The 26,720-nt window shown below is 52.5% G+C and overlaps 1 protein-coding gene and 2 long non-coding RNA genes across 3 annotated transcripts; 1 reads left to right on the plus strand and 2 right to left on the minus strand.

Annotated features, from left to right (window-relative positions):
• LOC147581367 (uncharacterized) lies at window positions 1-16,882 on the plus strand. Its single transcript, XR_015251726.1, has 2 exons — window positions 1-284; window positions 16,608-16,882. It is a non-coding gene; the product is annotated as an uncharacterized LOC147581367 (long non-coding RNA).
• On the minus strand, window positions 5,497-14,063 carry LOC147581368 (uncharacterized). The gene is made up of 3 exons (XR_015251725.1): window positions 12,649-14,063; window positions 6,931-7,054; window positions 5,497-5,573 (listed from the first exon to the last, which is right to left on the minus strand). It is a non-coding gene; the product is annotated as an uncharacterized LOC147581368 (long non-coding RNA).
• MPC1 (mitochondrial pyruvate carrier 1) lies at window positions 15,881-25,210 on the minus strand. Its single transcript, XM_086708302.1, has 5 exons — window positions 25,023-25,210; window positions 19,594-19,654; window positions 17,502-17,598; window positions 16,755-16,887; window positions 15,881-16,389 (listed from the first exon to the last, which is right to left on the minus strand). Exons 1-5 carry the CDS (start codon window positions 25,091-25,093, stop codon window positions 16,365-16,367), a joined length of 387 nt encoding a protein of 128 aa, XP_086564428.1. The 5' UTR covers window positions 25,094-25,210; the 3' UTR covers window positions 15,881-16,364.
• Between the last annotated feature and the right edge of the window lie 1,510 nt (window positions 25,211-26,720).

Raw genomic sequence — 26,720 nt, forward strand, 5'->3', positions numbered from 1 at the left:
AGGGCAGGGAAGCGGCCCAGTGGGTGGCCCTTTGTCTATGATGAGCGAGTGGGCGGGACATCAGCCACCGAGGCGCCTCTGTAATTCCGTAGCTCTCCCTGCAGAGCTAATGCGTATTCGAATGGCCCAAATAAACCAGGCATTTCCTCTACTGTGGGCGCTCGGGGAGCGTCACTCCATTACTGAGCAGGAGACCCAGAATCTTTGCTGATGTCCAGCGACGCCAGGTTTGCCGTGACACTCCTGTTCTCTGTCATTTGCTGAGCCACGTAAATCACCGAACGGTGAGTGACTGAAATGTTTTCCCCAAGGATCTGCTCTTTGTTGAAAATGTCCTGCTCTGTGGGGCAGCTGGCTGGCTCAGTCGGAAGAGCCTATGACTCTGGATTTGGGGGTCATGAGTTCGAGCCTCACGTCAGGCTCTGTGCTGACAGCTTAGAGCCTGGAGCCTGCTTCCGATTCTGTGTCTCCCTCTCTCTCTGCCCTGCCTCTGCTCACGCTGTCTCTCTCTGTCTCTCAAAAATAAATAAATGTAGGGGCGCCCGGGTGGCTCAGTCGGCTGAGCGTCCGACTTCGGCTCAGGTCATGATCTCGCGGTCCGTGAGTTTGAGCCCCGCGTCGGGCTCTGTGCCGACAGCTCGAAGCCTGGAGCCTGCTTCCAATTCTGTGTCTCCCTTTCTCTCTGCCCGTTCATGCTCTGTCTCTCTCTGTCTCAAAAATAAACAAACATTAAAAAATTTTTTTAAATAAATTAAAAATAAAAATATAAAGACACAGGATGACTTTTTAATGCCTAGCAGGCACTATATCTTTCCAAGAAGTTTTTACACCTCGATCCCTGATAAGGGAAAATGGCTTCCCTAAATCCCATCTCTCGGGAGAGGGAACCTCGTACCCTAAGAACAGAACTCTGCTCCTTGCTTTCTCTCTCTGACAACAGCTGGTGTTGTGAGACAGAAAATCCCTGTTGTGGTCCTGGCCAAGCGTAGCTGCTGGCCACTTACTAATGTTCTTTTGAGGCCGTCGCGAAACTCATTTGTGGTCCATGAAAACAGGGGTCCGGGACTCACGCTTGGAATGAATGAGCCAGCTCTAAACAAGTGTTGGATGTTGGTTGCTTCAAACCAAAAATATACTTGGCATTTCGTTCGTTTATTTCTCCTGGTCCATTTGCTAATATCCCTATTAGTTCTCGGAAATGCGACTTTAATACTGCACCTACGAGTCACACGTGTTTCCCTGGTAACTGCGCTGGAGCTGACCAGGATGCAATCTGTAGAGGAAAAGTGCGGGTCGGCAAGACCAAGTCTCGGCCTCGTCACGAATGACACCGTCTTGCCTTCAAGGGGCTAGTGGATTAACACGCGTTTGCCGTGTACTCGGTACTCCGGGGAAGAAAAAGGTATCACCTCGTCCTCAAAGAATTTACAAGTTAAATTTCGAAATAAGATTTCACGGGGACGGACAGAAGCGACCCGGCGTGCACTGGGTTCTCACGTCGCCCATTAGACCCTTGCTACTGAGACTGTGGCCCCGATGGCCCCCCGGTTGGCACCTGGAAGCTTGTGCGAAATGCAGTCTCCGGAGCCTGCCGGCCTTACGCGTGAGAGCCTCCTGCTCACAGGACCCCCAGGTGGGAAATCCGCACGGGGAAAGTGGGACAGGCGCTGGACCCCCCTGGTGTCTCCACGGATGCTCCCAGAAAGGGAGATGCCAGGGCTATCTTATTCAGGAAGTGGATTCTCGTACGAACAGATCTTAGTTCAAAATTGGTTTCATCTCCTGCTTTCTCCGTCTCTCTGGCTCCTCTGCTCTAACCCGTGTCCCGTGCCGGTGCCCAAGTGACCCATGGAAGGCAGGTGATGGCCCCTCGGCCTTCACGCCCGCCTGGGACGCCCCTACAAACGGGCCAGGTCCTTCCAGCCTGCCCCAGTTGGGTTCCACAGGACACAGGCAAGCAGGACGCAGGACCGGCACCCGGGGGAAGGTGGCGGGGCCGAGGTGGGCAGAGGGGCACTGGACTACAAATAGCCACCCCAAAGTCTTCTGGCCTATAGAGGCCGCCTACCTGGAGGGGGAGGTCCAGGCCCTCATTTCTGCATCCGCCCATGATGCTCTGGGAGCAGCCTCTGGCAGGTTCTAGAGAGAAGCTCGACCGGCTTCAGGTGGCTCATCCAAGTTTACAGGTGAGAGGGGACAGCCTAGTGACCCAGGACAGAGGACAGGGAGCACCGTGGCGCTGCCCCCTGTGAGGTCAGTGTGGGAGCTAAGACGAGGTCGGCAACTGCCCCGACTCGGGCTGGGGCCTTGGGCTGGGGCCGGGGAGATGCGCGTGGCCAGAAAGCTTGATCAACCGCCTGGGGGACTTGCAAGGGGCATGTGGGGCTTCTGTGGCAAGTGCTGGGGACAAAAAGCGTGGACGGACATATACCAGCAGCCTGCACGTTCTTGAAGCTGAGGCTGGAGGCCAGGAAGTTACTTCAGGGACAGCTTAGCAACCGCTTGTTACAATGCTGGGGGCCGTCCGTCTTTGAATCCGACTGTCCTTAAACATGAGCGGTCCAGTCCATTATCCTGTTTTCTTCTCGGTAAATTGGGGATCATAATAGAACTGACATCCCGGGAATGTTGCAAGGATTAAACGGGACAAGTGGGGATCTCAGAACGACGCCTGCCTCGTGTCACGTGGTCCAGCAGCGAATGATGCTTTCGATAAACCCGTCGTTGGATAAACCCCCACCTGTGTGCCAGCGTGGTCACTCACTTCTGTGATTGTGTGTGGATTGTTTTGTTCTGTTTGCTTAAAAAGAAAATTTTTTTAATGTTTATTTATTTTTGAGAGAGAGCACGAGCGGAGGAGGGGCAGAGAGAGAGAGAGAGAGAGAATTGGAAGCAGGCTCCATCCAGGCTCCGAGCTCTCAGCACAGAGCCCCGCGCGGGGCTCGAACCCACAAACTAGGAGATCGTGACCCGAGCCGAAGTGGGACGCTCAACCGACTGAGCCACCCAGGCGCCCACTTTGCAGTGTTTTTGCTGGTTGGGAGGTGGGCAAATGACTCCAGAACCCGTGTCGGTGGGCCTGGGTGGGAGGCGGAGAGGACCAGTTCTCAGGAGTCATCCCCGGTGGGAACAGCCTCCGAGCTGCCCAGCTGCCTTTCCCATTCATACAGCTAAGGAGGCGGAAGCGAGGTACGGGGTCGACTCTTGCTTTTTGCATCAGGGTCACTTAATCGCTCTTGCGACGGGGTTGGGCGCAACAAAATTGCAGGTGGTACAATCTCAGCACCTTCCCTCGGTCTTTGCTCCCCCTCCCCCACCCCTGCACTTGGCCCGGACCCCGCACCTGACATGTCTGCGAGCTCTCTGCCCTCCATTCTCATAGATGCGTTAGTAGAAAAGACAGATACTCCAATAGGAGGGCGTACGTGTTTGGAAAGGTGTCTGTATACTTTTTACAACAACGAGTAGCTGGACGTGATCGATGGATCACGCGTGACCTCAGCTTTCCAGTCTTGTGAGGCCACAAGATGGCGTCACGCAGCCACAAAATAGTCTCTGACCTGGGGAAAGGGCAAATCTGTCCCTTGTCTGCGCTGTTCAGCTGCCGCCGGCTCGTTGGAAGCCCAGGGAGGTCCCTTCCCGCACGGGCCAGTGTCCCTGAGAGGCCTCAACTGACAGAGGAGGACAGTGGAGTTATCCCTGCAGACAGGTGGATGGCGTAGGAGATTTTATCCTTCCTTCCTCCCTCCATTCCCTTCTTCCCTCCTTCCTCCCTCCCTCCCTCCCTTGTTCCTTCCTTCCTCTCTCCCTCCCTTCTCCTCTCCCTTCCTCCCCCCTTCCTTCCTTCTTCCCTTCCTTCCTTCCTTCCTTCCTTCCTTCCTTCTTCCCTTCCTCCTTCCTTCCTTCCTTCCTCCTTTCTCCTTCTTTCCTCCTTCCTTCCTCTTTCCTCCCTCCCTCTTTCCTTCCATCCTTTCTTTCTCTCTTTCTCCCTCTCCTTCTTTCTCACCCCTCCCCTCCTCTCCTTCCTTCCCTCCCACGTTTCTCTCTTTCCCTCTCTCTCTCATATTCAGAAGCCTCCACCTCCTTTATTACTCTTCTCTGTGGCCGGAGGAAGAGCAGAACCCCCCCCCCCCGGGGAACAATTCTGTGTCAAAGGCTTTGTGGAAGGACGTCTCCATCCTGGCTGTGCTGCTTTGACAGATGACAGTTCTTTTCCCTGACTAGTTGGTGTCCTCTGAGTTCTGGTTAGGGATGCCTGCTGTATGACGGATGCTTGGGATGTGGGGAAGAAAGGCAGAAGGACATGGCAGGTAAAATTACCTTTCCTAATAACCCACAGCCCATTGGCAAATACCTGAGGCAGGCAGAGAGTAACGTTTCTCCAGGAACTCCCTGCAGTCTTAACGTTAATGCTTGGCCAACCTTAGCTTGACAATAGCTAGGCCTCCACAGCCTGTGAGTCTTCCTTAGCCTATGAAAGTCTCACTGGAAACTTCCCCTGGACTTTACCTCCCCCAGCCCCACGGCACAGCCCCATAGCATAGCATAGTCTCTCCTCATGATCCTGGGCCGGCTCTTCCTGCCCACGGGTCCTGTCCCCATGCTCTAATAAAATCACCTTTCTGCACCGAAGATGTCTCAAGAATTCCTTCTTGGCCACCAGCTCTGGCCCCCACCACGGCAAACCCCCAGCATGTGCACTGCTCTCTCGGACCTGGGCTGAGACCAGCATCCCAGCTAGCGCGGTGGCCGTGGCAGTCACCACGGCAGAACTTGTCGATTTGGCGAATGGTCCACGATAAAAACTGGGAACTGCCATTCAGAGCATTGCTTAGGGGTTAGCCGGTAGCTTCTGGAAGAGCTGGGTTCCAACCCTGAAGCCGTGCTGTGTGAGTGATCTGACATGCTGGTTCCCCTTCTGTATCCGCTGTCCTTATGTGGAAGGGGGGACATAAGACCTGCAAAGGGCCTAGAGCACCTGAAGCGTGTAGCATACGATCGTTACCGCAAGGCCATCTTGCTAGGAGTAGCTCCCCTTTGTCCTGCAGGATGGCTCCTTTCGGAATAGTTTTGGCCTCCCCCAAATGTCGCAAACGTAAGTAGAGTTTGCTTCTGCCTTTCCCCTCATTGCCTAACGTGACCTTCTGGACCAGGAAGCGAACGCTGATGCAGTACCGCCCGCTAATCTGCAGGTGGCGCTCGACCTCTGCGGCTGTCCCGCCCGCGCGCAGGTGCGGGCCTGGCCTCCACCTTCTGTTCGGCCCGGGGTCTCCAGCCTGGGGCGGCTTTTCAGTCCTGATGTTTCACACCCTTAACGCTTTTGCAGATTAGTGGCCCGTGATTTTGTACCTGCCCCTTGTTTGGGGGACGATCTGGGATTTCCCCATGATTCGGCTGACGTCGGGCCTTTGGCAAGAGTGGCGCCTGCGGGCTCCTTGGCGCGTCCCGCCCGCAAGCGGGGTGTGCAGAAATCTCGTTACAGATACGGCTGACTTGGATCCCTTGGGTCGGGGGCCATCCGCCAGAGTCCTTCACTGGAGCCTTGCTGTTGTCCCCTCTGTGACCGATGGCACCTGTGAGGAGATTTACCGACGGTGTGACTATCATTTCGCCTTGAATTTACCATCAATGATGATTGTGGCCCACGCCCATTACGACTGGCGCTGCCTACCGGAAACTTCCATCAGCCACTCAATACTTGTCTTATGACAAGTATTGGGCGCCTGGGCGGCTCAGTCCGTTAGGCGTCCCACTTCGGCTCAGGTCACGATCTCGCGGTCCGTGAGTTCGAGCCCGCCTCGGGCCCTGGGCTGACAGCTCGGAGCCTGGAGCCCGCTTCCGATTCTGTGTCTCCCTCTCTCTCTGCCCCTCCCCCGCTCGTGCTCTGTCTCTCTCAAAAATAAACATTAAAAACTGTTTTAAAATCTATCTTGGGGCATTCTAAGGAAGAGCGGCCCCTCCTCCCCCGTGTACGCATGCGTCCGTGTGTGTGTTCACTTATTCATTCTGTTCGTTATTCAGTTATAGGACTGTGGACTTCTGGGTCTTTATTTTACTCTATGAGTTAGGAATTGCCATCGTTACTGGTTTTGTTGCTCAGATTTTCCCAGACTGGGAGCGCCGCAAGCCGGCTCTCGCGTTCCTTCAATATGCCCTCATCGTTTTTTGAGGGCTTCCTTCATTTCTGGCACCAGAAGATGTGCCGGACTCATCGTGCGTTTCCCCACCCCACCTGGAGTCCACCGTTTACCAGGGAGCCCCGGTTTCTTTTCCTGGAAATTCATATTTATGAACGGATGTCTGGCCGAGTTCTGGGTGTGCACATTACCCCTGGGGGACCTGGCCTCTAGGCCACCTGAGCGGGGGGAATCGGATACACGTGTACGTGTGTGTGTGTGTATGTACATAGATTACGTTTATATGCATAATATATAATACACGATAAATACATATATAGATGTATACACTCACATCATGAGCTCTTTCTTATGCCTCCCACCTTGCCTTATTTGCGTCATCTGTTCTGCAAATAAGAAACCACAGCATAGCTAGGTATTTGCTAGATTCAACGCCGCATCGTTTCAGAATTTCTTGCCCTCACCCTGGTGGAAAACACATTTCCCAATGAGAGTACAGGATTTGTGTGCAGCTTCACAATGTGCAGTCGGTACACCGTGCTCCAAACAGATACAGGTGAGTTATTTTCTCCCCCCCACCCCAATGCGGTTATGTGGTTCACCCATGTGCACGGAGGGCCATTTAGTGCTACCCCAAATGGGGTCCCCCACGGCCCGGCTGATCTGAAGTATTTATTATGGGGAGAGTTGTTCTAACAGGACCGTACCCAAGCACACTCAGCCTCTTTTCCTCCTTTCCGTCCCCCTCCTGCCGTCCTCCCCACCCCCCCCCCACCCCCTGCAGGTAAGTTACCGCATTAATTCCTGGTTTATGCTTGTACTTCTTTTAAAGAAAAGATCAGATGCATGTATCTGTCCCACGGCCTTCTTTCTTCCACGAGGATGGCGTGTTGGCTTTTTTCACTTAACAATACATCCTGAAATCAGACAATATCAGTTCTTAGAGACTTTTCTCTCCCCCCACCCTTCAGCTCTCTTTTCAAAAAAATTTTTTAGGGGTGCCTGGGTGGCTCAGTCGGTTGAGCGTCTGACTTCGGCTCAGGTCATGATCTCGCGGTTCGTGAGTTCGAGCCCCGCATCGCGCCCTGTGCTGACGGCTCGGAGCCTGGAACCTGCTTCAGATTCTGTGTCCCCTTCTCTCTCCGCCCCACCCCTACTTGTGCTCTGTCTCTGTCTTTCAAAAATGATTAAACATGTTTATTTATTTATTTTTTTTTTTTAAATTTTTTTTTCAACATTTATTTATTTTAGGGACAGAGAGAGACAGAGCATGAACGGGGGAGGAGCAGAGAGAGAGGGAGACACAGAATTGGAAACAGGCTCCAGGCTCTGAGCCATCAGCCCAGAGCCTGACGCGGGGCTCGAACCCACTGACCGCGAGATCGTGACCTGGCTGAAGTCGGAGGCTTAACCGACTGCGCCACCCAGGCGCCCCAAACATGTTTATTTTTGAGAGAAAGAGAGACAGAGAGTGAGTGGGGGAGGGACAGAGAGAAAGGGAGACACAGAATCCAAAGCAGGTTCCAGGCTCCGAGCTGTCAGCACAGAGCCTGACCTGGGGCTCGAACTCACAAATCTGTGAGAGCCTGACCTGAGCCAAAGTCGGACGTTTAACCAAGTGAGCCATCCAGGTGCCCCTCTCTCTTTTTTGTTACAACAGCCAAGTACTATGTTATGTTTCAAAGTTTTCTCAATGACTACGACTCTTTCTATAATTTTTCAATACAAAACAATGCTGTAATGATTTTTAAAAATCTTCTTTAATGTTTATTCATTTTTAAGAAAGAGAGAGACAGAGTGCAAGTGGAGGAGGGGCAGAGAGAGGGAGACACAGAATCCGAAGCAGGCTCCAGGCCCTGAGCTGTCAGCACGGAGCCCAACACGGGTCTCGAACCCACAAACTGCGAGATCACGACCTGAGCCGCAGTCGGATGCTCAACCGACTGAGCCACCCAGGAGCCCCAATGCTGTGATGATTAACCTAATGCACGTATATACATAACTTGCAGTTGATGGACTTGTAAGTTCTGTACTGCTGTGCAACAAATGTCTCCAGATGTGGTAGCTTAAAACAGCGACCATTGACTATCACACGGCATCTGTGGTCAAGAGTCTGTGAGCAGCGTGGCCCGGCCATCGGCAAGGGTCTCCCCTGCGAGGCTGCAGACAGGCCGGAGGGCAGGGCCGCGGTCTCACTTGAAGGCTGGGCTGAGGGAGGACCACCCTCCAGCTCACATGCGTTGCTGTCGACAGGAGGTAATTCCTCACCGGGTGTCGGGCTACGAGCCTCAGGCCCTCGCTGTCTCGAGGCCAGAGGTCCCTTCCGCTCCATGGTTGTCTGTCCACAGAACCGGTGTGGTAGACACAGTCTGTTTTGCTGTGATCCTGTAATGGACTGTCCGTAGCTGTCTGATCACCCTGAATCCCATGTCTCTGGAACAATCTCCTGGATTCCTTTCTTCTCTGACCCGAGTGCTTCCTTCAAGAGCATTTCCCACGTGTGGCAATTGTTTGAGGCTTTATGTGAGTGAGAAAACGTATATTATACTCTCACATCTGAATGACAATTTGGATGAAAATTTAACACTCAGAACTTTCCTTTTAACACATTACAAGGATTATATTCCATTATCCTCGCATAGCATTTATCAATCTTTTTAGCCCTTGGTAGGTAGAGTGAAGAAATAATTCGTCATTTAACCAGGACACTTTTGAGTGAGCGGGACGCTACTAATAATTAAGCTTGGACGGGAGGTACAAACCGGGAAGGTTGTAGGTAAACTAAGACACGTGGTTTATTTATTCATAGGTTTAGTCATCCTATTTATAGATGGTCTATTCCTTTTCTCTGGAAGGTTTTAGAACTTTCCTTTTGCATCGATATTCTTGGGCTTTGCTATACTACCCCCACGTGAGGTTTTTCTGTCATCCCTGCTTGGCCTTCTGTGCGTTCTTTATGCTTGAACCACTCCCTCCTTCTCTCCTCCCTCCCCCCATCTACGTTCCAGTGAGTTCCGCCCTAATCCCTCAGGCTTTTATTGTAGCCAAAGGCGCAGACACACTTATCCTGCCAACAGGAGCCATTCAGTCCACTTGAGATTTATCACTGCAGCTTTTAAGGAGGCATTCTGTCTTGTGTCTGCGGCACGCTTTAAGTTTTGAGCACTTGCAGGAGCTAAGGCATGGAGAAGAGTCTCTGGGCCCGGGGCCTCTGGTCTTCCCTAAGAAGGCATTGCATTCTAGTAACTGTAAAAGTATTTCCAGATGCCCGTGGCCTCTGCTAATTTCTCATCGGGAATGGCGGACACGGGGAGGAAGAAGTCGTGCTCCTGTGCGAGGTCGGTCGAGTCCTTAATTGTGGACACCACGTGCTCTGGCCAGCGTAAGCAGAAGAGGGTTGACTACGGGCTGTGAGGTCAGTCACAGGGTGGTGTGGAACGGGAGGAGCGCGGAGACGGGGCGTGTGTCCCGGGCCAGCCTGTGACCCGCGCCCTGGATGGGGAGGACGAGAGAGCCGGCCCCAGGGTCCCTGCCAGCTCCCTGCCTGGCGGCTGCTGCCAGACCACATGCTGTTTTCAGGCAGGAGCTGCATGGGCCAGGGAGGCAGATGCTCTAGGAGAGCCCGCCTGGGGACGCTCGCCTCCAGAGGGAAGCAGGGCGTGGGAGCGCCCGGTTGGCACCTGCCTGGCACCGGGGAGGCGCCTCGGGAGGCAGAGCCGATAAACAGGAAGTTTGGGAACTTCCGAAAATACGCGAAGGCTGTTTGAATCCTTCTGGGCCTCGGTTTATGACAAACATTCACTCCCCATGATCCCCCAGGGAGCCTGCCATCCAACCACAGAGATTTCGGAACTGCCTGTCGGCCGGGTGACCCAGATAGACCCAAGATGTCACGCCTACCCTGAGACATCAACACGGAAAAACAGTTCCCTGGAGGGCTTGTCTAAGTCTCCTTTCCAGACGAAAAGGAAGACCTTTAAGTCTTAAATGAAATTTGCAGGGGCACCTGGGTGGCTCAGTTGGGTGAGCATCCGATTTCGGCTCAGGTCAGGACCTTGTGGTCATGAGTTCGAGTCCCGCGTCGGCTCCTGCTGTCAGCCTGTCGGTGCAGAGCCTGCTTCCGATCCTGGTCCCCCCTCTCTCTGCCCCTCCCCTGCTTGTGCTGTCCCCAAAATAAATATTAAAAGAAAATAATGAAATTGGCAGAGTTCTCCCTTACGTGTCCAGCATTTTTCAGACTGCTTTAAAAACATTGTAAGCCTTCTATTTACTGAGACATCACCTCATTGAACCAGAGGGCTTTCGGATCAGTCTAGAAAAAGCACTTGCTGAGATGCCTTCCTCGCCCCTCAGGTCTGACACACCCCAGGCGTTTTTAAAGACTTACTCTGGGGGCGCCTGGGTGGCGCAGTCGGTTAAGCGTCCGACTTCAGCCAGGTCACGATCTCGCGGTCCGGGAGTTCGAGCCCCGCGTCAGGCTCTGGGCTGATGGCTCAGAGCCTGGAGCCTGTTTCCGATTCTGTGTCTCCCTCTCTCTCTGCCCCTCCCCCGTTCATGCTCTGTCTTTCTCTGTCCCAAAAATAAATAAACGTTGAAAAAAAAAAAAAAAAAAAAAAAGACTTACTCTGTGCAGCAACTTCTGCAAACTACGACAGAATATCATCAAGTTAGGATTCTTTTAAAAAATTTAAAAAAATATTTATTTCTGAGAAAGAGAGAGAGAGAGATTGAGAGAGAGAATGAGCAGGGGAGGGGCAGAGAAAGAGGGAGACAAACAATCAAGAGAAAGCTCCAGTCTCCGAGCTGCCAGCACAGAGCCCGACGCGGGGCTCGAACCCACAAACCAGGCGCCCCTAAGTTATATAATTCTTAATTAGAAAGGCTTTTAGGAGGAAGTGGAGTGTGGTTGAACTGAAATGCAGAAGAACTTGAAAGACTGGGTCCGCTGACCGCTCTATTACTGTGTTGATAGTCTCCGTTTTCTCTGTTCTGTGCAAAGTGCCTCAGCCACTGGGGAGGAAGGGGCCACGCGTGCCCAGGGCGTGCTCCCGGATCGTCTGCCTGAGTGCTCTGCCCTGGGCTCTGACACGTTTCTCTCAGCCAAAAGCAAACGCTGCGGTGAAGCTCCCTACCGCCCACGTTAGCCTTGCAGTGGCCTCGGGCCGACCCTTCCCCGGGCTGACGCCCAAGTGTGGCCAAAAGCAGTGTCACTGTGACGACTGATGAGTTCTGGCCCAAACAAGTCAACTCTACCTTTTCCTACTTCGTTTCTAGTGCTGTCACCGACCTACACAGTTCAACTGTCTACTCTCGTCCCAATGTGAAAGTTCTACCTCGTGCCCGCCCTTTCTGACTTCTGTCCGTAAATGCCCGTGGCACCCACAGTTTCCATGGACCAGGCTATGTACTTCCGCACCGAGGCTCACGTCGTGTAAATCCGAACAATTCTCTCTGAACAGCCTCCTGACTTCGTGGGAGTCCGTTTAACCTTGCTCTGGGAGATTCTAGGGAGATGGACAGAATCAAACCTTTTCAAAAAAAAATTTTTTTAACATTTATTTCTTTTTGAGAGATGGAGAGAGAGCAGGAGCAGGGGAGGGGTAGGGAGAGAGGGAAACACAGCATCCGAAGCAGGCTCCAGGCTCCCAGCGGTCAGCACAGAGTCCCACGAACCCACGAACACGTGGGCCGAAGTCGGTCGCTCAACCGGCTGAGCCATCCAGGCGCCCCTGTATTTAAGACCTTTTAAGGACTATAGTTGTGTACTTAAAAATACAAACAAAAAAACCCAAGACCACTGTCACAGTGACACCACTTTTGGCCGCACTTGGCTGTCAGCCTGGGGAAGGGTCAGCCCAGGGAAGGGTGCGTCTCTGCCTCTGGCGGACAGAAACGGATCAGAGCCCGGGGCAGAGCACTTCAGGCAAGCGACTCCGCGAGCACGCCCTGGGCACGCGTGCCCCCTTCCTCCCCACGTGGCTACTGCGCTCGTAGAGATCACATTGCTCAGATGGGCCTGTCACCTCGAAGTGCGCTCGCAGGCTGACCCCCGATTTCCCGCACTGAGAAAACAGGCCCAAAGCTACCACGTCCTCAGAACTATCAGCTCCAAGAACTGCAAAAGCCTTCACCTTTAAAACAAACCTGAGCAACGGCAGTGAACTCAGGGCGCCTGGGTGGCTCAGTGGGTTAAGCGTCTGACTTCGGCTCAGGGCATGATCTCACGGTCTGGGTTCGAGCCCCGCGTGGGGCTCTGTGCTGACAGCTCGGAGCCTGGAGCCTGCTTCGGATTCTGTGTCTCCCCCTCTCTGCCCCTCCCTCACTCATGCTCTGTCTCTCTCTGTCTCAGAAATAAATAAACATAAAATTTTTTTTTTTAATAAAATAAAATTGAGTGAGAAAGGAAAGAGTGGAGCACGTATCCTGCCGTTTCAGTTAGGGCTGTGTTTGTAAGTGAGCGTCCTGCTGATAAACAGAAATAGAAAACCACCATTTAACCAGCACCACGCACCTGTTGGTTTCGGTGGGAATGTCCAGGCGGGGCTGCGATATGGTCCCATCTGCCGCAGACAGACCTTCCAGAGCCCCTGAAAGCAGTTCCGCCAGGTTCGTTAGGAATATGGCGGATGTTGGCTAACGGGCCAAGGAACATCACTTGCTGTGCCCGTAGGTAAAGCAGCTGTGTCCTTTCGTAGTCAAGCTGCCAGGGGCTCATCCTCCTCGTGCCACCCTCCCGCAGTTCCTGTCACCTCCACCCAAACCAGCAAAACCCTGGGAGTGCTGTGGGCCCGCCCGGCTCAGCTCAGCTCTCAGCAGGTGCCTGGGGGCTGACAGTGAGGCCGGGGCTTTCTGGGGGTTTTCCTGCCTGGAGCGACCCCTTTCTGCTCAGACCCCTGCCGCTGCTCTCCCTCAAGGGCTCCGGTGCCAGGTAACTCGGGCTTTGCTTTAGATGATGTGGCCATTATCTCTGAGGCCATCCAAGTGACTTCCAAGTGATACAATGTCGACATGCCAGGGCCCACGCTCACTTTCTCACTAGCGTGTAAACACGCCATCCAGACGGACCCCGCCACGCACCTGGGAAGCCAAGGTCCAAGTGGAAGAGGACGGAGACGAACGAGCCCAGCCTGGGTCCGCCCAGCCTGGCGGGCGTGTGTGGCCGAGGGCACGGTGCCAGCCGCCTGCGGAGGAAGGATTAGGAAACAAAAGGCCGTTGAGGGTCCGGTTTCCTCAAGCTGGCAGTGGCCGTTCTCGCCCTGAGCCGCCGCGCCAGGACCCCCGCTGTCTGTGGCGCGCAGTCAGGAAGCGCTTGACGATGGTCACCTCCGCCCCACGGGGTGGTCACAGCAAGAAGGGAGATGCCTGAAGCCACCACAGCACGTGAGCACGGACAGCTGGTGCCAGCCTCACCTTGGAGGTTGGTGACAGCACACGTGCATCCGTGTATTCTGCTACCGGAAAATGAAAAGTACTCGGGAGCCCTTGTGTGTTACCTTTAGAGATGGTCACGTGCAGGCATTAGACATTCTGAGCGTGTATTTCTGGGCTTTTTCAGGTAACCGAGTTTTGCTTCAACCCCGTCCTGTCTCTGCGTTTTCTCGTGGGGCCACTACCACTTGGAGGGCTGACTCGTGTTGTGGTGACTGTACAAACGTCACCAGCAGTGTCTCCACCACACACGGCCCTGGGCACGGACCCGACGCCACCTTTCGTGAGAATATCCCGCAAACGTCCCTAGGAGGCAGAGCCGTGCCAGTCCCCAGGAGGAAAGCAGTACGGGCGGGAGCCGGCCCAGGCCTCGGAGTCCTTGCCGCCTGGAAGGCTGCCACTGCCCGAGAGCAGAGTGACGGCTAACCGGTCGGTCTTCTCCTGACAAGGATCACCGACGACCTGGACGCCCACTTGTGGGAAGTGTCCTTTCTGCTACTGGTCATTTTAAAGCAACCAAGAAGCTTGAAAACAACAAGAACAAAAACACAAAGGAATTCTGCTCTGGAACGTACTTTCTCACGTCGGCGTTGATCTGGGTGAGATCAGGACCCAGACCCCCGCGGTGGAACGCTTCACGCCTTCTGGGCTCGCCCGTACCCTCCCTCCGACCCGCAAGCGCTCGGCCCTGCGCAGAGAAGGCAGATGGCTGGGAGCTTCAGACCCTCTGAGGGAGCCAGGGACAGGATCAGTGTCCCCTCCTGGTCCCTCGCTCCTTTCCCCAGGATGGTGGACCTCCCTGCTCCCCTAGGGCACCCAGTACCCCCTCCTCATGCAACTTCTGCATCGTCTGCATGGACCTTCATCCCATGTGTTCCTCTGTGTCCATCTGCAGGTTTCTTTTTAATGTATTTGTCTATTTTTGAGAGAGAGAGAGAGAGAGAGAGAGAGAGAGAGAGAGAGAGAATCCCAAGCAGGCTCTGTGCTGTCAGCACAGAGCCCGACGTGAGTCTTGAACCTACGAGCCATTGAGATCGTGACCTGAGCCGCCCAGACGCCCCTGCAGGTTTCTGTCTCACGTCAGGAACACCTGCTGGAGAAGGGACCGTGCTGGCCCCTGCCTGCCTTCTCAGGTGTATGGGGAGGCCCACTGAGGCAGCCTGCTCACAGGTCTGCAGTGTCTGCACCACGATCCCCGAGGCTCTCGGGACAGCCGTCCCTTCAGAGGCGGGAAAGGCCCTTGTTCCCCAGTAGCACGTGAGACGGGCGGACGAGAACCGCAAGGGACAAAAGAAAGAGGAAGATCCCAGGGGCGCCTAGGGGCGCGGTGGGTTGGGCGTCCGACTCTTGATCTCGGCTCGGGTCACGATGTCACAGTTTGTGGGTTCGGGTCCCACATCGGGCTCTGCAATGATGTTGCATCCCCTGCTTGGGATTCTGTCACGCCTTCTCTGTGACCCTCCCCCGCGTGTGTGCGTGCTCTCTGTAAATAAATAAAATTGAAACAAAACCTTTTTTAAAAGAAGAAGATCCCAAACCAGAACGCCAGCGGTGGCTGGCACCGGAGGGCGGCCGGAAGCCCCAGGCAGGTTCCAGCTGGCACTTTCCACACCCTGCGCTCTGGGGTTCTCACAAGCGACGTTACCTGCACAACTGGAACCTGGCGCTCTCGCTTCGCTAAGCCAGTCCGGGCTCTCGTCGCTGGGTCCTCTCGCCCGACCCCCGCTCGGGTCAAGTGCAGAGCAACGGGCCTGAGGGCACCCCGGAGGCGGCGCCCCCTCGCCTCCAGAAGGGAAACAGGAGCACAGGTGAGAACGCTCTGCCCACGGTCTCGCGCCTTTAAAGAGAGTGACAGCGAGAAATGACTCCGATCCGCCTGCCGCTCTTTGCCACAGAAAGCGGTGCCGCCATCCGTGGGGACGGGTTAGCGCTGTGGCCTCCCCCTACCCAGCCGACTCCCCGGAGCGGCTCCTGAGCCATGGGCTCCCCTGCTCGGGTGCCCGCAGAGCTGGGGACACGTGCCTGTCTGCTGTGGGCTGTCACCCGACGGCTCTCGGGGGCACGGCTCGGCTCGACATCAGCCACCCCACGGCCTGCTCCAGGTGCCACCCGTGGGTGCACTTTCTAACGCCGCCCGGAGGAAAGAGCGCGTCCTGAGTGACCGTCGGCGCCTTCCCGACACCGGCCGTCCAGCTCGCCGTCCCCCGGCCGCCTTCCTCGTTTTCCAGGAGCGCCACTCTACGCACAACGCTCTTTCCAGGGACATTCTGGTTCTGCGGTTTTTTAGCCCAGCAAGATACTTAATATCACACTCATTTGACAAATATTTAAATCGTTTATTGCCATTAAGTTCCAGCAGCTCAATATACACACTGCACGGAAATACACACTTTTTCAAAACATTGGCAATGAGATTGGAGTATGTGGCCAGCCGTCGGTCTCGTGGTCATTACAGTTAAGAATTCTGAGTACTTAAATGCTAATAATTACAAACGATGTTCTCTTCGGTTTTTCATTAAGTAAATTCTAACAGGTACTATCCATATTACCGCAGATAAAACCATCATCGGGAATTACTAAATTGATTGCATATTTTGAGCTACTCTTTACGAAGAGAAGTGAAATATTCGGTACTTGTAAGGCAGCAGAGAGTTGCTTCGGGACTCTCAGCTATTTCTAGAAAAACTGGTTAGTAAAAATAGTAGCCAGCCTGTTTTCCTTAGCGAGCCTATCGTGAGGCGGACTGACTCAGCAGCGGCATAGCTTCCCTTCCAACAGCTGGTTTTTCATTTTCCCTTGTTACGCTGATGCCTTTTTAGTCATCCTGGAAATAAACACAAAGAAAAATTCAGTTTGAGACAAATTTCACTGGGGCCTCCAAGAACTTGGATGACTTTGAGAAGACACCTTTACATTTATTAAAACCGAAAATGTTATGAAAACAGCAATATCCTACTTCCTGTCAATTTGCACGCTTTAATAAGCAAACCTGCAGTGCACTCACTGTTTTCAATTCAGCAGCATATTTTTTTTTTTCAACAGCGTATTTTTGCTCAGAGTCCAGCTTCCCCCACAGCTAACGCATCATCTCTGCACACACTCACGCCCGGTGCCCCCGACGCCTCCAGATTTGAGTTTCGTTCTCCGTAATTTCTCAAAACGGAAGTGATGAGACCGGAAGGGGCTTACTCGTATTTGATAAGGCGACTCCCCTGAATGAGCTGGGCGACTTCGTTTGTGGCGTGGCAGGCGAAGAGAAGCCAGTTTCGAGGCTGCACCTTGTAGGCAAATCTCATGAACGTCAAGGAGTAACAGCAGAGAGCTGCCAGAAACATCAAAGCGAGGCAATGACTTACGGCTCGGCAGACCCCGAGCTGCGTGCTCGGAGGTCGGGGCTCAATCACCTTAATCGGAACAAGAATCTCTCCTGCTAAAACTCGTGGCAGATGAAGAACGTCACTGCCTAAATGCTTCCGTGAATGGAAAGCTCATCCTACATTTTACTCTGCCGCTTGGTGCCTTACTTACTAAACACTCTAAGGACGGGTCTGTTGGCTGCAGTGGCCAGTAGCTCAGACCACTTCCTGTCCCCTCAGAACTGTTTATGGCCCACCGTCTGGAAGAACTGCTACTTAATCCCGCAACAACACCTTAAGGACAAGTAGCAGGGCTCCAAATACGCTTAAAGGCACTTCCTCCAAAGAGAGGTTAGAGAGGACAGTTTTTAGTTGCGTGCCCATCTGAAAGGCACACAGGACCCCAACACTTTCTAGATAAATATTTCAAAACAACTCTGCTTTTTCCTCCCCACGGACAAGCAACGCCGTTCCAACGCCGTGTCGCTCTACAGGTCGCTTGCAAACAGCGGAGCGTGGGAGCCATATTCCGCGTGATTCTATGCGTGAAGTCCCCCCAACTGTTCAGCCGCATCCTTACCAAATGTCATCCGCCCACTGATAATCTCTGGAGACTTTTTCATGTCATTGATGGCAGCAATGGGAAGACCCCAGTTGGCTACAGGGCCCCAGAAGTGCTACAGAAATGAGAGGAGGGAAAGGGAAGAGGAAAAGGGTAAGGCGGGCGTGAACAGCTGCGGCCCTCCGTTAAGTGATAACGCAGATAACGGAAACGCGTGAGGACAGGTCTTCACCATCGTGTGCACGGCCTGCAGGCCGGTTAACATCTGGGCCCTGACTGTTCCAGGGTCAGCCCAGAAATGGGCCGCTCTTCAAAGGCGAGCCCAGAGGCAGAAAATATCTGGCAGCTTCCCACCAGGGAACCGAATGCCCCGCCCAGAGAACTTTCAATCCGATTAACTTCTCACCCCATGCCCTCCTGGCACAACTTAAACCTCATTACAACTATCCTCTGCAAGGTAATGTTTAAATCTATCAGCCCCCCTCCCCCTTCAAATGCTCATTAAGAGATCTGTCACTATCTCTTACCATGCAGATCCTAAATTGGGTATTTTTTCTGAAGAAAGTACCCTAAGAGGGGAGAACCTGCTTTTCAGCTCGTGTGAACTAGATTAAGGTCAGAGAGCCTGGAAACCCGCACTCAGAACTGCCAGATCCTAGGAAATTAAGGTTGGAAACTACTCTTGATGGCAAAGACCCCGCCTACGTGCCACACTGTGACCACGGCCGCCCCGGAACCAAGAAGTTGCCCGTGTTTAACAGCAGCGGCACCCAATTTGATAAAACTGGCTGCTGGCTTTTCCAGCACATTAAAAATTGTTTTATGAATGTGCAATTTTCAGTACTTTAAAATATGAAAGAAACCACACGTCATTAAACACCCTTCTTAGTTTTCAGAATATTAAGCAGTAATCTGTGCAGTGCTGCCCGCTGGAGCATTTAAGACAAATTCAGGCTGCTGAATCCGTTTCTGACACTGACCAGGAGTCATTAAAACCCAAACTCCCATAAGCAGCGGGAGACCAGGGAAATCCAAGAAAAATAGAGGAGAATGACACCTGGCCGGACAGGAGAGCATTTTGCAGTGCTTACTTCGCATGCTAGGTCTGAAACAGTGGTGACGCATCAGAGCTCCCGCGGGGCCGGGACGCTAGGCACTGACAGTCTACAACAGAGTCAGGACCCCGCAAACTAGACACAGCGGGTGCAAACGATCTCCGGGGTTCTGGGCGGCTAACTAGTCCTCTTGTCTTTAGACCGGATGTTATCTGGGTGAGACACACCTCTAGAACCTTAACTTCCAGTACCTGGATGACGGGTGGCCGCTGTCCCTTCTCTCCCCTCCATCCCAGACGCCTGGTGACGGAGGGCCCCCAGCCTTCCGTCTCCATCTTCCTCCCTTCTCCACCTGTCCTTTTCCTGGGAGTCCCTTCATTTTCCAGCTACCACCCCAGTGTCTTCCTTTCCTCCTTTCTTGACCAGGCCTTTCTCCACTTTGGTCTAGTTTCATCTTTTTCTAGTTAATCTTTCCACAGCTCCGCACTGCGTGGTGGCCCAGTATCTACTTTATCACGCACAGCCTCCGGGCTGGAACAGCCTGCAGACTTTGCCTAGGAGGGGCTTCCCCCACCGGGCACACAGGAGTCTTCCCTCACGGCTAGGGCCACGGACAAGACCAGGGCAGAAATCCCACACCCCCAGCAGCCCTGGGGTTGTCCGCACAAATGATGGGATTACAAATTCTGGTGCGAGGACTTAAGCGTGAGGCAGAGCGCTGCAAGTCGAAGGCTATCTACACACTCGATTATGAACACTGTTTCTTAAAAAGAACATGAAAGGTAAAAATAATTTGAATACTTGTTCACTAAGAGATCTAGCCTTGGAAAGTCAGTAACGCATCCTTCGCCTAGTACACGCCTCTAGGTGTCACTTCCCTGTTTGGAAATACGTGTTTGGCCCACGCCCATCAGCTCAGCAGTCGAGGCACTGGTCCTGCCAGGGGTTAGCGCCTAGAGTGGACCAGGTCACCCAGGGGGACACCGGGAGAGCCACCAGGCACGGTGGCTGGATACGCTATCTCAAGCAAAGGAGGCCGGGCCTGCCATCCATACCTCTCTTAGTGCAGAAAGTCTGCAAAAGCCTGAAATGAAGCAGAACAATTTTCTTACCGTACTATTTGGTGAGGAGTCACCAAGGCGCAGACAAGAGACATGGAAAAAAAAAAAAAAGAGAGAGAGAGATCAGCTGCTTTGAAAGACGTCTGTTCCTCCAGGTTCCTGCGACCTCCCACTTTGCTCCGGTTCCCACAGCAGAGCCACAGGTGAGCAAGCACACTCTTCAATCCCTGAGACGTGGGGGTAATCCCAGCAACAGCGTTGACCTCCGTTTCACGACACGGTCTAATGCTGAAGCCTCAGAGCGAAGCTGTCCCGCAGAAACGTGATGCAAGTGACTAGCAGCAGCCACACATTAATTTTAAGATTTCCAGAAGCCACGTTCACAAAAGTAAAACAAAAGAAGTCGATTTTATTAAGTTCATTCTGACGTACCGGAAATATCTTAATCTGAACACGTAATCGAGAGAAACTTATGAATGGGCTATTTTACATTCTTTTTTTGTACTAAGCTCCTGAGATCCGGTGCATGTAGACATTCAGGGTGCACCCCATTTGGACTGTGGCCACAGCGAAAGCGCTCACGGCCGTCAGGCTGGACGGCACAGGCTGAACAGGGGCGTTTCTCTGGAAAGGACAAGCAGGAGAGAGATGCGGTGACGCACAGCTCCGGCAACGGCGAGCTCGCCGTTAGGAACAGGTTATTGCCAGAAAGAAAGCCCCTAAAGACAGGCAAGTAATTTTACATTCTGTTCACTTCTAAAACTCTGGAACGTCAAACAGTGCCCAGCATTTGCCACGCACTCAAAAAGTCTTTGTTGAATGAATAGTAAAAACTTTCCAGTGATTTTTTTTTCTGAACGTTAAACTCGGTACCATTTAAAAATACGTCAAGGGCCACCTGGGTGGCTCAGTCGGTTGAACGTCCGACTTCGGCTCAGGTCATGATCTCACGGTTTGTGGGTTCGAGCCCCGTGTCGGGCTCTGTGCTGACAGCTGGGCCTGGAACCTGCTTCAGATCCTGTGTCTCCCTATATACGTATACACACACACACACACACACACACACACACACACACGCACACACACACAGATGTGTGTGTGTGTATCCATCCATCCATCCATCCACCTCTCTCAGGAAAGGGGGTAAATCTCTAGAATAAATCTGCACAGACCGTCACTGACTCAATCATTAAAGCATATGCCTTACACCTCAGAATTTACTTGTTCAATCTTAATTCATTCTTCTTAGCCAAAATTCAGGAGCAAGAATGAAGAAAGGAAAAACAAAAAGCAATTTCTTTTACTCCATCAAGAAGGTATATGAGAAAATTTTTAAAAGTTAAAAAAAAAAAGACAGGGGTGCCTGTCCAGCTCCAGTTGGTAGGGCACACGACTCTTGATCTCAGGTTGTGAGTTCAAGACCCACTTTGGCAATTACTTTAAAAAAAAAAAAAAGATAACAGAGATCCAGGAAGTTCTTGATTCAAGATCCTCGTTAGGGTAAGAAAATCAGCCGGAGAAGAGACAGAAGGCACCAAAAAAAGAGTATCAGAACCCAGAGGATTCAACATGGCATAATAATAAAGAATAAATGGGTCACGTACTTTTGCCAAGCAGGATACTATATTGTCAAACAGCTACCAAAGCACAAAAGATAAGTAATTGTCCAGGACCACACAGCTAAAAATGACGGGCGCCAGGATTCTAACTCACTGTTCAAACTCATCACTTGGGTCTGACGTTACCATAAATCACATCTGACGAAAGCTGTCAGTAATTACTTAATATTAAGACCCTACTTAGGGGTGCCTAGGATGCTTAGTTGGTTAAGCGTCTGACTTCGGCTCAGGTCATGATCTCACAGTCTGTGAGTTCGAGCCCCGCGTCGGACCCTGTGCTGACAGCTCAGAGCCTGGAGCCTGCTTCGGATTCTGTGTCTCCCTCTCACTCTCTGCGCCTCCTCTGCTCATGCTCTGTCTCTCTCTCCCTTAAAAATAAAAACATTAAAAAAAAAAAAAGACCCTACTTAAACGTCCTCGTAATGCCTTTCATTTTTTTCCACTCTATATCCAATCAAAGTCCACACTCTTGCTATGGCTACAACCTATTCCTTAACTTCTGTTGCTTGGTGCAAAAAAATGAACATTTTAAAATACACTTGGAAATCCACATTAGTAAGAAAGACATTTCAATCTTACTCATACAATGTGACAGACAGAATTTTATAATCTGTATGAAATAGGATTTTATATTTTTGCTGAAACACTCAACTGTGTTATTAAAATAATTTTTATGGGGCGCCTGGGTGGCTCAGTTGGTTGAGCGTCTGACTTCAGCTCAGGTCGTATCTCGTCGTTCTTGAGTTCGAGCCCCGCACTGGGCTCTGTGCTGTGAGCACGGAGCCTGCTTCAGATCCTCTGTCCCTTTCTCACTCTGCCTCTCCCCCACTTGCACTCTCTCCCAAAAATAAATACAACATTAAAAAAAAAATTCAGGAACAGCTTTAGTTTAGAAGACCTCTGTCTCCCCTCAGTAGGTCGTAAGGATCCAGATCTTCCGCTGGTAGGGAGTGCAAAGTCACTGCGGAGGTGAGAATGTGCAGACCCTCATTTCTGATGGAAGAGAGAGGTGATGAGGTTTTCTTCCTTGGGCTTAATTCTCATTTGCAAAGCACAGCAGCTTGGGAGAACACACAGGGAGAGCTTTCCCCTGTAAGTTGTAGGGGGAGCAGGTTCTCTTTCTAGGAGAAAAAGCTCAAGGAAAGATCGCCTGGTGAGAGTTCTGATACCAGCCCTTCAGCGGCCCTCCACCCCCGGCCGTGGGGGGCATGAAACCCACTGCTGCCAACAGCCGCAGCAGGGCAAACACAGCCAGCCTGGCATCTCGCTCCATCCAGTCAGTTCACAGAAGTCATTTCAGGTCAGGATCACAGAGCTTCACAAGATTTTAACCTTTTCCAGAACAGTATAGAGTGTTTCTGATCACACACACACACACACACACACACACACACACACAGCGGAATATAAATTATGAATTGCATGGTGATTGGGAGTCTGAGTATTTATTTTCACATCCCTCATCCAGTTTAATGTTCTCAACAACCCAACCAGAAACAGCATGATCATTAAACCCATTTCACAGGCAGGTAACCGAGGCCCACTGGGATTGGATTTGCTGGGGATCCCTTGAGCAGGAGTCACTGTTCCGTCTGCTGCCCCAGGAGACAGCACTCTTCCCCGGGCACTGCCACTCTCTTCCTCATTTAGTCAAGACTTAACTCAAAGTAACACTGGAAAAAGTATACACACAGTAAACCACATGAAGTTAATCTTAGGAAGAAAGGTTAAACCATATCAAAATATTGAGTTAAAAAGTCCGGCTCTGGGAAACCTAACTGCTAGGAAAAAAAAGACAGAAATAGAAAATAGTAAAAATAAGAATAGAAATAAGTAGAAAAGCAGGGCTCACTTCCTTGAAAATGTATTTAAAAAACATTTTTTTAATGTTTATTTTTGAGAGAGATAGAGCACGAGTAGGGGAGGGGCAGAGAGAGGGAGACAAAGAGTCAAGAGCAGGCTCCAGGCTCTGAGCTGTCAGCACTGAGCCTGTTGTGGGGCTCGAACCCACGAACTGGGAGATCATGACCTGAGCTAAAGTTGGACGCTAAACTGACTGAGCCACCCAGGAGCCCCGAAAATAAATCTAACAAACTATTCTTAGGTAATAGGACGTTACCTAAAAATCAATATTTTTTCTTAAATGAATAAGGTGTGACCACTTTGTTCTCAATTATTCCATACAATTTTATCCTCTGCTGTACCTAATGATCAGGAAGGCCCATTATCCAAAGCAGAAGACAGTAGTAAAAAGGTAACATTCCAAGAGAAACTTAACCGCAGGGCTGAGAACTGACCCTCGCAGGACTGCTTGCTCAGATTTCCCCAACACGTTCCTCTGATAAACCACCCAGCTCCACAGCACTAAACATCTGTCCTCATTGATCACCGTCCTACTCAAGTACAGAAACTTCCTAACTGGAGAGCCGGGAGTGAAGCTTGTTTCCAAATTCATCACAGGAGAGACTGAATCGTACCTCTCACCCTGCTGCTCTGTAAAATTACAAGTGAACAGTGTTTGCAGAGTTCAGGACTTAAAAAGGAATTCTTTTCACATTGGCAGAGGTTCAGTTGCCCTCGCGCTGTACCTTTTGGATGGTTACAGGACTCATTTGTCCTCAGTGGTCCTCACTTAGCCTCTTCAGCATGCTATTCACCATTGGAAAACAAAACAAAACCAAAACAAAAACAAAACAAAACAAAACAAAACAAAACAAAACAGGGGTGCCTGGATGGCTCACTCCGTCAAGCATGGGACTCTCGATTTCGGCGCAGGTCAGAATCTCAGGGTGGTGGGACTGAGCCCCAGGTCCAGCTGCTCACCCAGCGTGGAGCCTGCTTGGGATTCTCTCCCCCCCCCCCAAAACAAAACAAAACAAAACAAAACAAAACAAAACATAGCCCAACACCTAGGTTTTAAAATCACAAGACAGGAAAACCAAAACTTAAACTCCTAAATAAAGTATTTAAAACTGTTTCAGGGGCACTAGATTGGCTCGGTGGGTAGCGCCTGCAACTCTTGACCTCAGGAGTTGTGAATTCAAGTCCCGCCTTGGGTGTAGAGATTACTTTAAAAAAAATTAAAAATCTTTAATACCTGGTTGATATAATGTAATGTAATGTAATGTAATATAATATAATAATATATGAAGGCTGTAAAGTTATACTACATATTCTGAAATAAAGGCAAGAGTCTCAAGACTCGAGATGGAAATAGAATGTAGAAAGTGTGTCTTGGGCCCTTTCACCCGCAAATGCCCTTCGTTTCTAACTGGAAAGGAAGAGTGAAGGGAAAATCGAATAAGGAAAAGCTTGTCCTTGAAGACGCGCTGCTTTACTTTGGCCGTCAGAATACTCGTGCATAAAAATATTTGAGATTGGATTCCCTTCCCCGCTCAGACTGAAAGTCCTCCGAAGCCGGAAAACGGAAAGGCGCGCGGGACCCGGCACAAGTGATCGCGGGGACTCCAGGAGGGGCGATCGCGCGCACCTGCAGCGCACCTGCAGCAGCGCCCGCGTCCTGGACGCGCGCACGCTCTCCCGGCGCCTCCCGCCGGCCCCTCCCAGCCCCACACCTGGGCGCCCAGCTGCCCCGCAGGTGCCGAGAGGCGACATCCGGCCAGGAAACCGCGCCAGGGGCCAGGGTCCTCGGCGCTACCCGGAGCCCGCCCCGCTGCCCCCTACCCCCGCTGGCCCCGCCGCCCGGCCCCCGCGCCCTAGTGGCCCCCGCGTCCCGGGCGGCGTCAACCCCGACCTCCGGGAGCCCTCGGGGGTTCCGGAGGTCTGGCCCGGGGGACTCGTCACCTCATGAGGTAGTCCCGAAAGTCCTTGCTCCGGACATAGTCCGCCGCTTTCCGCACCAGCGCGCCCGCCATGGCCGTGCCCGACACCAGACACCCCGCAGTGCCCCGGCCGCCGCTCCTCGGAGCCCAATGACACCCAGTCCAGCGAACAGCGGGAACGCCGCCCCCGCCCCCGGGGCCCGCGTCACGACAGCCGGCTCCGCCTTACGGCCGCGCCGCGCCGCCGGGCGCTCGGCCTATGGGAGGGCGCAGGGCGGGAGGCGGCGGCGCGGATTGGCTGGGACCTGCTGCCGTAAAACGGCCGGGGCCGGCCGGGGATTGGCTGGCGCTGGCTCAGCCCCGGCCGCCGCAGTCCTCTGGCGCGGAGGTGACGGTCGGTGGCGGCCGCCCGAGGGTCTGTGCCGCCGTACCCGCAAGGGCACCTTGGCCGGGCCGGGGTGCGCCCGGAGTGCCCGCGTGGGCGGCCCGGGTGCGCTCTGGGTACGCCCTGTCGGGGAGGCGGGACAGGAGGGTTCGGTTGGTCGGGTCTCTTTTTTAACTGTCCCCCCTCCCCCGCTTTTTTATTTGCTGATGTTTGAGGTGGGGGGAAGGGCAGAGAGAGAGGAAGACAGATGATCCAAAGCAGGCTCTGTGCTGCCTGCGCAGAGAGCAGCCGAGAGCCTGATGCGGGGCTAGAACTCAAGGACCCGAGAGAGAACATGACCTGAGCCGGAATGGGTTGCTTAACCGACTGAGCCACCCAGGCGCCCTGGTCTTTAAAATCTTATGTTAGGGGCCCCAGATGAAAACCATCGGCCCTCACCATGCCTTTTGGTGAAGGTGTAGGGGACGGGCGGCAGGCAGTCTCTGGTAGGAGCCTAAATTGGATGTCGACATTGCTGTGGGCGGTTGGTGGCGTGGATTGACGTTGGCTATGGACACGCCCTTTGGCCCAGCCGGCCCTTCTCCAGCGGTCCTCCCACCCCCCGACAGGCAAGCTTGTGCAATTTCAGATGCACAGCATTATTTTTAATATGTCCACCCACAAGGAGAGTTAGATCACGCTGCATCCATTCCACTGAATCATGTAAGCAGCTCGGAAGGGGAAGGGTGCTCTGTGTGTGCCGGTATGGAAAGAGCTCTAAAATGTGTAAGAAAAATCAAGGGGCAGAATCGTGTGTAAAGTGTGCTACTCATTTGTGCACGGGGACAGAGAAAATCTGTAAGTTTGTTTCCAAAGTTGAAAGGGACGTGTTAGCAGGGACTGCCTCAAAAGATGTCCAAGTGCAGAGGGCTGGAGAGAAACAGCCTTTTCACCGTATACTTTTTTTATTCCTATTGAAATTTGTACAGGAAACATACGCTATCGAAAATAAACATCAGGGGCGCTGGGTGGCTCAGTCAGTGAACCTCCGACTCTTGATTTCTGTGCTGACAGTGCAGAGCCTGCTTGGGATTCTTTCTCCTTCTCTCTCTCTCTGCCCCTCCTCGGCTCACTCTCTATCTCTCAAAAAAAAAAAAAAAATCTTTTTAAATGGCATTAAAGAAATGCCTTTGAGAAGTAAAACAGCAGGCCTTTGAGTCAGATTCATTTTCTGCTCAGGATCTCCGTGGGTCACACCTGACCTTGATCTTGTTTGAAAGTTGTCTGAATAGGCAGCACTGCCATCCCAGAATAACACAGGAAGGTCGGTTATGTTCAGCTGGTGCTTCAAGGTGA

Source organism: Puma concolor, chromosome B2, assembly GCF_028749965.1.
Source record: "Puma concolor isolate L17-30 chromosome B2, mPumCon1.1.hap2, whole genome shotgun sequence".
NCBI classification, from domain to species: Eukaryota; Metazoa; Chordata; class Mammalia; order Carnivora; family Felidae; genus Puma; species Puma concolor.

What these genes read in the sequence shown, in the direction of transcription:
- MPC1 (XM_086708302.1), bottom strand. Translation starts at nt 25,093, where the DNA reads ATGGCGGGCGCGCTGGTGCGGAAAGCGGCGGACTATGTCCGGAGCAAG. An exon ending in GACTTTCTGCACTAAGAGAG is followed by an intron (nt 17,599 to 19,593) that starts GTATGGATGGCA and finishes TCATTTCTGTAG; the next exon opens with CACTTCTGGGGCCCTGTAGC. An exon ending in CAGTGGGCGGATGACATTTG is followed by an intron (nt 16,888 to 17,501) that starts GTAAGGATGCGG and finishes TGTTTCTGGCAG; the next exon opens with CTCTCTGCTGTTACTCCTTG.